Source organism: Acanthaster planci, linkage group LG04 (genome assembly GCF_054643075.1).
Source record: "Acanthaster planci isolate LZ-2023a linkage group LG04, COTS_SCS, whole genome shotgun sequence".
Classification (NCBI taxonomy): Eukaryota; Metazoa; Echinodermata; class Asteroidea; order Valvatida; family Acanthasteridae; genus Acanthaster; species Acanthaster planci.
In genome coordinates this window covers 5,013,124-5,027,049 of record NC_141780.1, presented here as the reverse complement: position 1 = coordinate 5,027,049, position 13,926 = coordinate 5,013,124, and the positions used below count along the sequence as shown (strand labels likewise).

Genomic DNA, 13,926 nt, shown 5'->3' with positions numbered 1-13,926 from the left:
ATGTTCCAAGGGCTCCCATTCCACTTGGGACAGCATTTTGGTGACGCTCTCCCTCTTTCAGTTGTGTTGTTGATAAAGACATCAGTGTATGGCAGATCGCCGTTGTGGAACCCCTTCTAGCCTCTGTAATTTATGGTCACTGTGATGGGGATCCCCAGACTGACGAACAGTAAACAACCACGGAGCTATTGAAAAGATGGCTTAAATCATCTGAGTTGATTTTTTGTTTGCTTTTTGCCAGTAAAATTACCACAGATTAAGACTGAATACTGGGGAATTTAATGGATGTATGTATTCGCGAAATTAAGATGTAATTGCGGAATATCGCGATTTTCTAAACGGTCTTAATTGTGAAAGACAAAAATTCCAGTTGCACTGTCTCCACGGTCAGGACGGAGCTCAGAGTGGATAGTCCTCAACTGCATTGATGGAAATCCAATCTGAAGTAGGAACGCTAAACTAAGAAACTGTTTACCCGTGGTGTCCAATGATTTAGTTTTGTACTTGTCTGGTTTATAATCTCTAAATTCAACTCATTTAATTAAATTATGAATACATTTGGATTAGTTATCACATATTAGTATTCTAAAATGCAATTTCTTCTTGATTAAATACTATTAAATGAAATTAAAACTTAGCAACTTATTCCGAAGAAGGGTCCCAAGCGTACATATTTTGAAGTTTCGCCTTTTCAATCTTGACCATTCTAAATGAAAAGCGCCCTCTGACTCGCAGTTGCTCCGTGATGGTTGACTGCGCTTCCGATTGACTGAACCTGAGTGAATATGTGAATTTTCTAGTGGCACAGATTGGGGAACGTTTTTCTTTCAACCCAAATCTATTAAGTTAAGAATCACTGGGGGAAAGCAGACTTGTTCAGCATTCATAACGTCATAACGACCGATCAAATTCTCAGGTGCCATTTCCTTCTCAGAGTAAAAAAAAAAAAATTAATACTACAGTGAAAAAAAATGAAGTTCTGAACATCTGGAGCTGGAGAGACAAAAAAATATACACACAAAACAATTGTACCAGCTAGAATAACAACTTTTTAGTTTGACCTTTGGACTTTCCTTTGAACTTTTGCATGAATAAGTTATAAATGACATATTGAAACAAAAAGTGACAGTCCACGGTCGGAAATCAGGGTCAGTTCTTTGGACAATCCCATCATAATGACTAAAACTTATGCCAACCTCTTTTCATTCTTATTCATTTTCTGATATAGGCCTATAACTTTTCATGAGTTTTTCCGTTTATCAATATTATGAATGTTATCAATACATCATATTGACTGTAACAAAGATTTTCACGACCAGGTTAAAATTACCCCTCTAACTCACAGAACACCGACTTTGATCATGTCTGGTCACCTTAATTCAAAGTGATGAAATAAATACTCAGGTAACATATTACTAAATAATGATTAAAAGAATCTCGCACACAGTGCATTCTTTTCGTATAACTGATTTATAGGCCCTACTAATTATTTTCTCTGTTTATTACTTTTCCAGAGTACTTTACCTTTAATTACACTTAAAAGGTCCCCTTGGTTCAAGACGGCACTTTTATGCGAACATTAAATGGCATTTGCTTGTCTCTATATTACCTTTCCTATCAGATAAATACGGAACTTTGGAGCTTTGGCAACATTACAAAATCGTCTGAAGAGAGACGCTCTTTGAGCTTAATGCGAAGTTGATTAGCGTCGCCGTGCAAACTGTCGATGTCAGGTCCAAAGAACCTCTTAGTGATGGTAGGCATATACAATGAAATTATTTACGGAGCTGTACGTTCCTTGTTATTTTTAGTCGTAAGACTTATCCCAAAGCAATTTTAGCGACTGATGGGGATAACTGGATACGACTGCAAGATGAAAAATCCATTGGCTCAGTATACTAGTAGCGTCCAAAGGGGGTGTAAATGCAACGGGTTATACAAATAAACAACAACATGGGGAGACTGTAAAAGGACAACATCGAAGCGTTAAAGGAATAATAAATGTAAAATCAAGATTCATAAAACAAAACTCTGGCTTCATGCCTGTATATCGATAAAATCGAAATCTGAGGGAACAAAAATTCCAAAGTACAAAAGTTAAGGTTTGGTTCGTAACACTCGTCCTTATTTACTTATGTGGTTGTTTGTAATTACGTCAAAAACGACAGATTTTCATTTACTTGCGAATCTAAAGAATATTCATTTGCATGTTCTATATTTGGTTGACCTTGAGGTAAACGGTAACATCAAAGCTAAAAAACGATATGTCCACATTTTTATCGGCCTACTCGATAATTTATGCAATCGGTAGCTTCGAACAACGAATCGTAACATCTCTCAGCTCGAATCCCTTTTAAAACAACATGAAAACTCAACTCAGTTTTGGTGTTTCTTCTCAAATATATGTCTGACCTTTAAAACTAACTCGAGAGCTTGTGGCAAGCAGAAATTGTAGATACAACGGCTATCTGTACCACTTGACACGATAAGTCAAGTGGGTTTTATCAATACAACACTTGCTAACATTTCGCAATCTGGCAAACCGGGTATGAAATCAAGAGGAGTCCGGGACTGCTCGAGAGGGATTTTTCTCAAACGCCACAAAATACAAGACTGACCTCCCCTTCCCCCATCCCAAACCAAACACTGTGGAACAGTCATGAGCAAGTTCTTGATTGCGGGGTCAGTCTATACGCGTGGGTTACAAAACTTCCTCTGTGGACAAATCTGGAGAGACAAACGGAGAAGGACCTGCGCAGGCTCACGCGCATGCGCATTTGGCAAATCACGTCACCCCATTGGGAGAAGAGGAACGTAACGCGCGCGTAACGCTTGTCCACGGGCATTGTACCACAGCAGAAATGCAAGATACAGTTGAAAAACTGGTTGGCCGTCGGACTTCTAACATCGATTTCAAATCTCCCCCCCTCCCCGGAACAAGCTGGTACAGTAAACTATCAACGCGGTCCCTTATGTTTCCATCTGACGCACCGGCGCGCTCGTCTGAGCCAGCCCGTTAAACGTTTTGTCCGGTTAAACTTTTATTTAGTAGGATTAATAATAAAAGATTGCTGCGAAGGTAACAGAAAGATAATAACTGTTTGGCAACATGTGGTATTAAATGCTTTTTTAAATTCTGGTTTTGCATGTGGCATATAAATGTCTTTATACCGTCCCGAATTTCCATAAGTTTCTTCCAATTAATTTGCCATGCTGATTTTCCTTCGATCAGCGTCCCGAAGCATTCCAAAACTCAGTATCCTCCTTGGCAAGGTTATGATGATTTTAAGAATTGTGACCTCCAGTTAGAGTTCCCTAAGTGAAGACCGCTTACGCGATGAGCAAAAACCCACAGCACAGATTCGCAAAAGTAGACGACCTTCAAAACTGCGTCCTTTACATCCCTTTCCAATGACCTGAAAGTCACGCGATGTGCTATCGGGGAGCAGTGGATTATCTTTGAAGAGCAAGATGTCAAAAGCCACCTTAACTCAGGCACACGTGAACGCAACTTGTATATCCCCAATGCGCAAAGGTTAAATGAGCACAACATATAAGCACTTGACCTCTAAGGATCATCTTGCGTATACACACATACAAGCGACTGGATAATTGCGCAAATTGACAGAAATGGAGGTAACACCGCAGACAGCTCGAGCTTTATAGCCTCGTTTTCTTCTCGATTGACGGTAGGCCTCACTCCCTAAAGTGAATTCAAATGGTGCAAAAGTTCGTTCAGCGACCATTTATTGATCCCTCGTGTACTCTACTTGGTAAATCAGTGCACAAAAAACATTCGGGGTCCCAAGTCTAATCGACCGATGGTTGACTTAATTAGCCGTCGCCGATCGAACTTGGCTTTATCGGTGCTTTTTACAAGGCAGTCATGTTTGGGCCTATAGTGGAGGCAGGAGGTAACTCTCATCGCTTGAGTGAAGGTACTAGCATACGGCTGCAATTGCTAGCTTGGCGACCAACAGAAACCACCAGATGTAACTATGACGTCACTCCTGAAAAGAATTCCGAAAACGGTCCCTAAAATAGGCCTACAAAGTATTATAAAACGATAACAAAAACCGCTCACACTGTACATTCGTATATGCCGACCATTCTCCTTGGTTCCCAAATTTTCCGTACACATTTACCGAACATTAAATTTGAATAATTTAGGACCATTGATATTGACTTGAAAGCCGAGGAAATTTTAACATTTAAGACAGGAGTAGCGGTCAGCATGTGGTCCGTATCGTTTAGCTGTATAGTGCGACAAAAGAGGGCTACCACAATATCGGCCATCCTTATAGCACATTTGTCCAAGTCCAATGAAGTGTTCACGATTTATATAAAAAGACCCCACCGCTGGAAACGCCAATATTGCTAATGCCATCCTTGTGAAAGAGGCCAAAAGCATTGCAATGGGGGTCTGGCCATATTATTTGTCACGTTCAACTGTTCTCTGTAGACAGACCTTCAAGTTTTTGAAGGAAAAAAAGGACGGACCAGGAACTTTTATTGATGTCGCACTTTGTCATCCCAGGCTACCTATAGTTTGAACCAGCCCGACTCTTTGATGGTTTTCTCTAGGTCAGGTTAAACCACTTTATAGGGTGAAGGATCAAGTCCAAACTTGCCTTTATTTAGACTGAATGGTGGTTGTTATCAGGCAAGATGCGTCATGTGATCTTTGTCATCCTGACTGGTAGGACTACAATCTTTCTAGAGTTCACAATAAAGGGTTAAGTGGTTGGTGAGTTGTCGATGACGTTGCGCGTACGCAAGTCTCTAATCAGTTTATCGCTTTGAACAGTCGTATGCATCTCATTAATAATCCAACAATATATAGGCCTACATTTACTTCCATGATAACGAGCTTGTGTTAAACTACATCGCTGTTATCAATGTTGTCACAGAATGGCTAGAATTTATTAGCTGACAATTTTCACAGTTTGTCATGGAAAGATTGAGTCATCGCAATCGATTTTTTTTCTACACTTAAAAAGTGATTTTCCAACTTGATGGTGTGTGGTGGTGGTGGTGGGGGGGGTGAATAAGCAGTGACATTTTAGACGGGGAAATCGTGCACTTTTTCCGGGAAATGATGGGAACAATCACGCCACGTGAGGTTGTTGCTCAGATCTTCCAGAAGATTTTCTTGAGAAATTGGTAAACCTTTGGGGAAAAGATTTTGCAGTGATCGAAAAATAAGCAGTAACATTTTAAAGGAGGGAAATCGCGTGCTTCTTCATCCGGGAAATGAGAGGAGCAGTCGCGCCACGCGAGTTAGTTGTTCAGATCTTCCAGAAAATTTATCGAGAAATTGGTAAAACTTTGAAGAAAAGATTTTGGTGTGATCAGAATGTCAGACTTTAGGCCTACCTTTGTACGTAACTTGTTAGCTTGCACATTTTATTTATCTATCAAGGTTGTGTATAAGTGGTTTATGTTCATGTTTCGTGACCCTTATTGTAGAAGTTCCTCATTGACAGTGATGTAAATTTGTGCAGGAAATCGTCGAGATGGAGGATGGGGAATGAGAGGGGAGGCGACTGGCCCGGCCATGGAAATTTGAAGGGGGGGGGGTGAACTGTGACACCATATGACACTATCAGGGGCGATATGCATGATACAGATCTGCATAATGTTTCTTACATTTTTGCAAAATCTCACACCTGAACGGCATGTTTAGGCCTGTGGCTTTTTTAAATGTTCTGTCTTTTTTATGTCATTGAATATATTTTGGGTGTTGGGATGCCCGACAAATTCTTCACAGTCCGCCTTATTTTGTTTTCTCATCGTGAAAAAGCGGGACTGGATGATGAAATAGTCCATCCTTCCCATGGTCAAAAAGTGAGGTGACGTATCCGCCCCGAGCTGAAGTGCATCCAATCAGCGAACAGAAAGACAGGTGGTTACAAGCGGGTTCTTGCACGCGTCCTACGTGTATATATACACACCCCCATCACCCGGATTTACACCCATTCTCATCAAAAACTTATTACTATATAAAAAGAGGTTGCTCGTTGTCTTTCGGTATGTACATATTCTTAAGCAACAATAAGACTTGCGAAATTTTGCAGAAGCGTTCATCGAAAATTCGCAATTTCAAGTAGAGTTGACAACTTCAAAACGATAATACGAGGATTGGCAGAGAGGTTTGAACCACGGAACATTTGAAGGTTCCCTTAAACCTATGCTTTTATCTTCCATTTTCCTCTCAAAATGGAAATATAGCACGCACAAATTGAATATAATTACGCGGGGAAGTGTGCTGCAATCGATGATCAAAATTTCCATATCTTGAAAAAATCTTGGAGCTGAAGTGTTACCATGATACAGTCACCATAAGAGCCATAAAGAACGCGTTCTTTCTTTGTGCTTTGGAACAGACACGAGTGTTTGATCAACATGCAAGTTGTAAAATTTGCCCTGTCGAAATGGTTTCAAGTTCCCAGGTGAGTGAAACATCCCAGGGCACACGCAATAAATCAATAAAAGTTATCTAATGTGGGGCATCGACGACCAGCTAATATGAAAAAAAAATTACTTTGCACCGTTTTATGAGAGACCACGTGCACGTAGGCCTACATTTTTGGTCCAATTACCGTCGGGGAGCAGAAAGTGGCGGCTATTTTCGACAAACGTCCGGAGAATCTTCAAGCCCCCTCAACTCTTGGCATGAAACTGTTCAAAATGTTCTTTACAAGGTAAACGCTCTTTCTGATTAAAATTCTGAGCGGGAATTATGTGTTTGAGTATACGAAATTTTGATTGTCGCACGTAATTTTTTTCATGCAAAGATTGCGCGGGTAATTAAGAATTGCAAAAAACTCTGAAATTCAGCAGCTGTTCACGATAGGAACGGTTAGTTTCATTCGTATGTGTTCCCGCACTTTATGTCTACGGCCGGCGGCAACTTTAATTGTTTGCTTTAACTTTAATTCAGACAAAAATTAAGAGTGACTTGAGCGTTCCTGTCTCACCATTTCTTGAACTGCATCGGCATCTTCTTGAGAGATCTTTCTAAGCCTGTCACTTGGTCATACAGTGGGGGTATCTGGAGTCCTTCCCAGGACCAGTGGAAATCTACAAGAATGAGACTGTGTTCCATTTCAATATAACTTCACACAAAAGTGATTGTTTTGGACGCAACTGGTAGACATATGTAATCGCCTATAGTTTGTGATGCAATATTCTGAAGTCATTAAGTTCAAGGTGCACACTATCAGTGCATTCGAAGTCGATCCGAGACTAGTCCACCCAATCCGGTATATTCAATCAAAAGTCGAGCTCGATAACGAAACAGTTCAGATCACAGCTCCCGTTATATCAACTGCAAACAATCGTGTACATTGCACGGGTCCTTACCCGAGAACGCAGAGATAACGGTGGAATCTGTGTGCCTAATCGTACCCCTAGAAAAAAATGCTTAATCTCCTTCTGAATAGTTTGGAGGCAATTAAAGGACCAGGTTGTCTCGTTATGTTGACGGTATGCTGGAGCTGTACGCAAGATATCGTTTGAAAAGGGTTAGATGGGTTTCTTTCTGATAATTAAAAGGTTACATGCACGCATATAATTCTGTAAATGTAGCCCAATAAGCCTTTTGCGAGTTAATCTGGTACACTGAGTTACCGGTATCTAATTGCACACAAACATAGTAATTTGAATTCCCCTGAGTAAAGGCACTCATGCTATACCACGTGATTCAGGGCAAGCTTTGCATAGCGACCACCATCTCCGGAATGGACTGGTTCCTTTGTGCCCTTCTTACCCACCAGCTTAGAAAACAGCTGTGTTGGTGCAAGGCGTCAACTAAGCGAAAGCTTGCCCGAATCACGAGGTACAGCAACTGTGTCTTAAGTCTGGAGAATTCAAATTATTATGTTCACATGAATTTAAAGAACTCAGTGTATCAGATTTTATTCAAATTAGTCTAACCATGGTTTTTCACGTTATACGCCAGTAACACTCGACGGTAATTTTTCTACATCACCTAACCGTGCCAAGGGGAGAAATCATTCTTATATAGCTGCTACTGAACGTATACAGTATTACAGTATTCAGAAGTTCACACTTTATCATGGAAGGGCCTATAGGTAACATAGGCCAAGGGAGTTCAGTCAAAACTGCAATTTTGCAGCGAAATAAACTGTATAACTGTATAATTTTTTCAACAAAACACGTAGTTCTCCATGTAGGCAATTTAAAAATCATTCTTTCTTGTCGTTCTATTATACTGACTTGGAAACGGGGAAAGTATAAGATTTTGACAAAAAAATCGGACAACGTTCACTTTTAGCGGGAACAAGCATATACAGCTAGCTACATGTGTTTAGGAGCCAGGATATCATTAAAACAGCATGATAGTCTATTAACTTACTATTGGCCCAAAAGTCTTTAACCTTATCTAATCATATTGTATTTTCGGTAAGAAATAAAAACCAGCAGGCACTTTCCATCGTCAAGAACAAATTTGGAGATACTATACAGCTTCGATTGTTGCATTGCCGTCACTGTTTTGTTGCTTGAATCATTATCTTTCACCAAAGAGTATCAGAGCGATTTTAATAGTATCATCGAGATTTCGGGGTGTCTATTGCACCGTTCGTACGCATATACAGCAGTTATACTGTCTCTCAAACTAGCGAATTGAAGGACAAGGCGCAAACGTTGCCAACGGATCCACAGCGTAAGTAACATCCAATTTGGCCACTCCATGGAGACTTCATGCATGTACTTCATATCCACGTTACATAATGTGACTCGTGGTAAATCCTTTTATTTTCTTATCACGATATGCTCAAGTGGCGTGTTATCTTATACGGCACATTGAATTCCACGCATTGTACAATACAAAATCCAATTTACAAAAGCAAAGATAACTGGTGGGAGATATAAAATGTGGAGGTAGAAACGACTTACAGTGAAGTTAGCTCTGACTTACTGAACCCAAAACAAAGCAAGCCTTCTGCTTGTCATTGAACACATAAAGGACGAAATACAGCTGCAGTAAGGAACTCCCACCCAACCAACTCCACCCACCCTAAAGCTTAGCAACGGACACTTATAAGATGGCCAACGTGTCTTGCTCTATGCACATTCCTCAATGACATTGGGGCCTATAACCCCTTCGTTTATATCCACGGCATTATTTTCCTGCTTATTTATGGGTCCCGCCAGTCAAAGAATTCTTTGGAGGTGCTACCAGAGAGGACATTGACTTCAGATGCTGAACGGTTCTTTTTTTACTTGGCTATAAATTGCATCTGGATTATAAACACAAACTCCCAGATGACTCCACACTTTCTCCCTGTTTTCAAACTCTTGTAATTTTTGTTCTTTTTACCATTGTTTTCAGTGAATACTTTCCCACGTTAAACTGTTACTTGTAACAGCAAATGCCTTTTTAAGCAAAGGCGCACAGACAATAATTTAGGCAAAGCAAAAACTATGCACAAAAAGGTTTTTAGCTAAACATCTACAGACGTCTCCCAGGGAGGAAACAACGGATTCTGTCGTTCTACTTCTACCAACTAAAAGCAGATTCAGTAGAGGCAAGCTTGGGTTTTGCACTTCCTACAGCATTTTATCTACACATGAAACTTTAAAAGAGGAATAAACAGCCATGGAAAGTCTAAATTATCCCTTGCCCGGAAGTTCTACAAACTACTCTCGCAGAAAACGCGATCTGTAAATTATAAGAATGAAGCAGCAGCCTTAATATACACACAAACCTCGGTTTAGGTCCTCCTCTGCCAAACCTTAAGTTCATTTACCACACCAAAAATACAAAAGCGGTAACGTTGGACGAGCGCTTACTTGGCCACTGACGAGCGTATATTTGACCATTGTATTTCAGTCAATATTTAAAGCAACTCAGGATATGTAAGCAACCGAGAAAGTCAACAGCCTTTGAAAGGGATCGTGTGTGTTAATACACAGCGATCGCTGTCCTACTTCTATCATCGTACACAACTTCCCCAAATAATAAGGCCTGGTTCGTGTGAACTCACTGTCACGGGAAAATACAACTCGGCAAAAAAAAAACGACTTTCAAAAATACTTAATACCTTTCTTTCTCCTCGTAAAAACATATACAACTGCTCAAAGCTTAATACCCGGTGTTTTGTACCCAGCACCCAAAACATCACGATGACGTTTTCGGAATTCTAGCATTGTGATACACAGATGGAAAGTTCATCTTCTGAAGTTCTTAGCTTAGAGTTTGCGTACCAGTTGGAATACAATGTTTTATGTAAATGAACACAACTTGACAATAACTACTAGAAATTCAATTCAACCTCTCCTCTCAGGAACAGAAATAACAGCTGTCCAGCCTGGCAAAGTAAAGTTGCTTCGAAGATTTCCCGAACTTCATGTAATGCAGCATACAAAATACGCAGCCCACTTGGACAAAAGGGAAACCCCCCCCCTAAAAAGGCCGTGTCTTCTGTTTGCACTAACAGCCTCATCGAGAGCACATCATGTTATTGGCTGTTTTCATTCCCCGGGTGACACCGTTCATGTGAACCTTAATGTGCTTGGACAAATGGTCCGAGCGGGAAAACCTCTTCTCGCAGATGGTGCACTGGTACGGTTTGACCCCGGAGTGAGACCGCTTGTGACGGGCCAGCTCGTCCGAGCGAGAGAACCGCCATTTGCAGCCTTCCCAGGTGCACACAAAGGGCTTCTCCCCCGTGTGTCTACGCAGGTGCGCCTTGAGATGGGAGCTCTTGGAGTACATCTTGCCGCAGTTAGCGTACGTGCACTTGTGGATCTTGAGTTCATCCGCCACTTTACCGGTCCCTCGACTCCTGACCGGCTTGCGGACAACGGTACCGGATTCTGTGGGTGAAGTGTCGGCTGCTCTGGGTGGTTTGCTGACGGGGATGTGCGTGATGCGCACACCAGACGCAGGTAGGAGTGCCATCCTCTGACTGGAGAGGCTTCGAGGAGACGGCGGCTCATTTGGGGGCGATGTTGAAACCTGGACGGACGTCTCACCGACGGACAACCCTGTGGTGACCGAGAACGACGAAAGAGCCGTCGGGGCAGAGTGCGAGTGCCTCACATCCTGGATGACCGGTGGCTTACCGCATTGGCTTTGGCTGTCCGAGGTGGCGAAGTTGATGCCGCCTTGACAATGCTGCCACTGGGGTTGCGAGTAGGTTCCGTTCTGCGAGTCAGTGTTTATGCCGTACGGTGGAGGTTTGAAATAATCATTGTACGGGGTTTTAGGAGGTTCAACCATGTTGTAACTGTGATGCATCAAAGGGTCGGGCGGGAAGATCGGCGTCGGCTGGGGTGGGTAGTAGACAGGTTCGGCCTCGGGATATATGCCCTCCGCAACAGCGTCGAAGTCAAGTTTGTTGTCGACGCGGATATTGAATAGGGCGTCACGGACTGTGCTGCTCATGTCGGTGTCGGCGAGTCCCTGCGAGAAGAGATACTCCAAGAAGAGCTCGTCTTCGCTTGGGCTGAGGGAACTGTTGCTATCGGACATGCACGAGACCTCATCGGAGGATGAACTATTGGTGTCGCTCTCCTCCTCGAGGTCCCCGGCCGAGTTGAGTCTCTGTAGAGTCCAACTCTCCCGTTCCAGACTGGAGCGTGTGCGGTACACGTCTACCATATTAGCAGCCTACCGAACAAGTAAGAAAGGGCACTCGAGCAAACAGGCTATCGGTAATGACAATGAGAGCGTTGATGAATGTGAGGGTACCCCTTTGCCGTTGGAGACTGGTCGGTCGGGGTTCGAGATGTGACAAGACACCGACTGCAGTTAACAGCTGATGTGCTGGTTGGTTATACTCTGTCAAGTGGTTCCCAACTTTTCCGTATCCCAGGGCAGCGCGCCTCTTATCAGTCAGCTACCAACGACTAAAAATAGCTCTGGGTAACACGGGAATGCCGTTGGAACATCTTACAACACCCCGGTCGTCCAATAGCAGTCGACAAGCGCTGATTCTTCCGTCCTATACGCGATCCTGAATTGAAGCAATCCCGCTGCAGTGTTTACACGCTCAGATTTGTTGACCTTATCAGTTTAAACGACCACTTCGGGTATGTGTGTACCTTGGTCGAGGGTACCAACGCGGGTTATTTATCAAGGCAAGGGGACGAGGATTATACGATACCCTTGTCAATTGGCGATAAGTTCTCGGGGACCCTGGACTCGGTCACAGCCCGGCATGCACAGGCGCAGGACTTAAGTTCCTAACAAAGTTTGTAGGTTGAGACTCGACGAATAGTTGAAATCATAGTAAGGGCTACTTGTCAACACTGGCAACAGTTGTTAAGAGCGCTTGTCCAGCCACAGCGTGTTGGTACTCCAAGCAAAATAATCGAAATACTGACCCAAGCATTCGAACACGTACGCTTGCCTTGCATCCACTTTCCATTGTTAGCAATCCACTCCGTTGGTCTGCAGCATTACAATAAATCATACACATATCGGTACCTGAGAAATTTTCTCAATGAACCTGTCGGCGTACCGGCTGGTACCTGATCGATTCAACAGGTCGAAATTGGTGAAATGAAGGGTTGGGATATTGGTTCCAGGCGGTCGAAGTAAAGGTTTGTCGATCTGCTTTTGCAATCATGGATCGCAATTAGACTAACATGTGGTCCAAGGAGTACTTTTCTCCCGCTGGTTTGGTCTGATGACTTCTGGCCAACCTGGTATTGGAAGGAGTAATTATTTCCTCGAAAAAGTGAGACATGCTGAGATAGCAGACGTTCGCCTCATCACTGCATGATCGTTTGCGATACAAGTTGGAGGAAAAATAACCTGGACGTGTGTGTGCGTCACGGTCTGAGAGTCATTTAGTGGTCGCTTTGAAACAGTTTGTGTGTCGACTTTGTAGCCAGGCGAATGCCGATCTTCCCTCCTCCATGGTCTAGAAATCGACCAAGTTTTTTTTACTGTATCTTCACTCTTAAGGTAACCTCGGCCACCGTCGGAGAACTCACCTGACAGAGTTTTATGGCGGCATGGGGTGAGAGGTTGAAAATCGGGTGTATGTGGTGCACTTTGGGGGGGGGGTGGTAAGCTTACAAGTGCAAGATGATCAAGTGGAATAGCTATGAAGTGTTACAACTCACTACGTTCAGACCACTACGGCCCAAATCAACATCCGTTTACTAATTGCGTTTTTCATTTATGTCTCAGAGTTAGGCCTATAAATACATGTGAATGACAGATGGAAAAGGGAGAGTTAAGCTCATATACCTTCTAATCTGTTCATATGGTATGGAGCTTTGTAAGAGCCATCCGACTTGCTGAGATCCAGACTTCTTTTGTGGATTAAGACACTCTGAAAGTTCAGATGTCGACATCCTGAGCTATTTTGTTTCGATGATATGCCAAATAACGACGTCATGAAAGTAAAAGATGCGACACCCTGTAACTTGAATGTCGACTTTCCGTATTAATAGGAGCTCTGGAAGTGTCATCCGACTTGTTAGGATCCTGGGACATTTATCACAGGATGACGACATTAGAGGCAAGGTGACGACATCTCAGGAACCCTCGTATCATGCTGTGCAATCTTACAGTGGCCCCTAACGGACAATCAGCACTTAATATTTCTATACAAGAGTAACAACCGTAAGCAGAATGCCCTCCATTCTGAACCAAGGACCTTTACAAGATCTTTGGCATGGCACCAGCGAAACGTAATAAGAGGGGCTATACATGGTTCACAATTTTCAAATTTCGTTGCGAGCGACCGTATCAGCGCTATAGCTACTTAATGCAGTCAGTTATAATCATATCCTATTAAAGTCGGCTTAAAATTTGACCACCCGCTATCATGACAGACACAGCATTGCAGATACGTGATCTGTGGGTCCAGCCTCCTGTGGCCTCTGGGCAAACAAAATGAGTAGCATAATTCATTTACACACGTAACCGGATATATATAC

The 13,926-nt window shown here is 42.6% G+C and overlaps 1 protein-coding gene across 1 annotated transcript; it reads right to left on the bottom strand.

Moving 5' to 3' along the window:
- Positions 1–8,754: 8,754 nt before the first annotated feature.
- LOC110974133 (uncharacterized) lies at positions 8,755–12,983 on the bottom strand. Its single transcript, XM_022225512.2, has one exon. It carries the CDS (start codon positions 11,630–11,632, stop codon positions 10,469–10,471), a length of 1,164 nt encoding a protein of 387 aa, XP_022081204.2. The 5' UTR covers positions 11,633–12,983; the 3' UTR covers positions 8,755–10,468.
- Positions 12,984–13,926: the final 943 nt, after the last annotated feature.

Coding starts and splice junctions, on each gene's coding strand:
- LOC110974133 (XM_022225512.2), bottom strand. CDS start 11,632: ATGGTAGACGTGTACCGCACACGCTCCAGTCTGGAACGGGAGAGTTGG.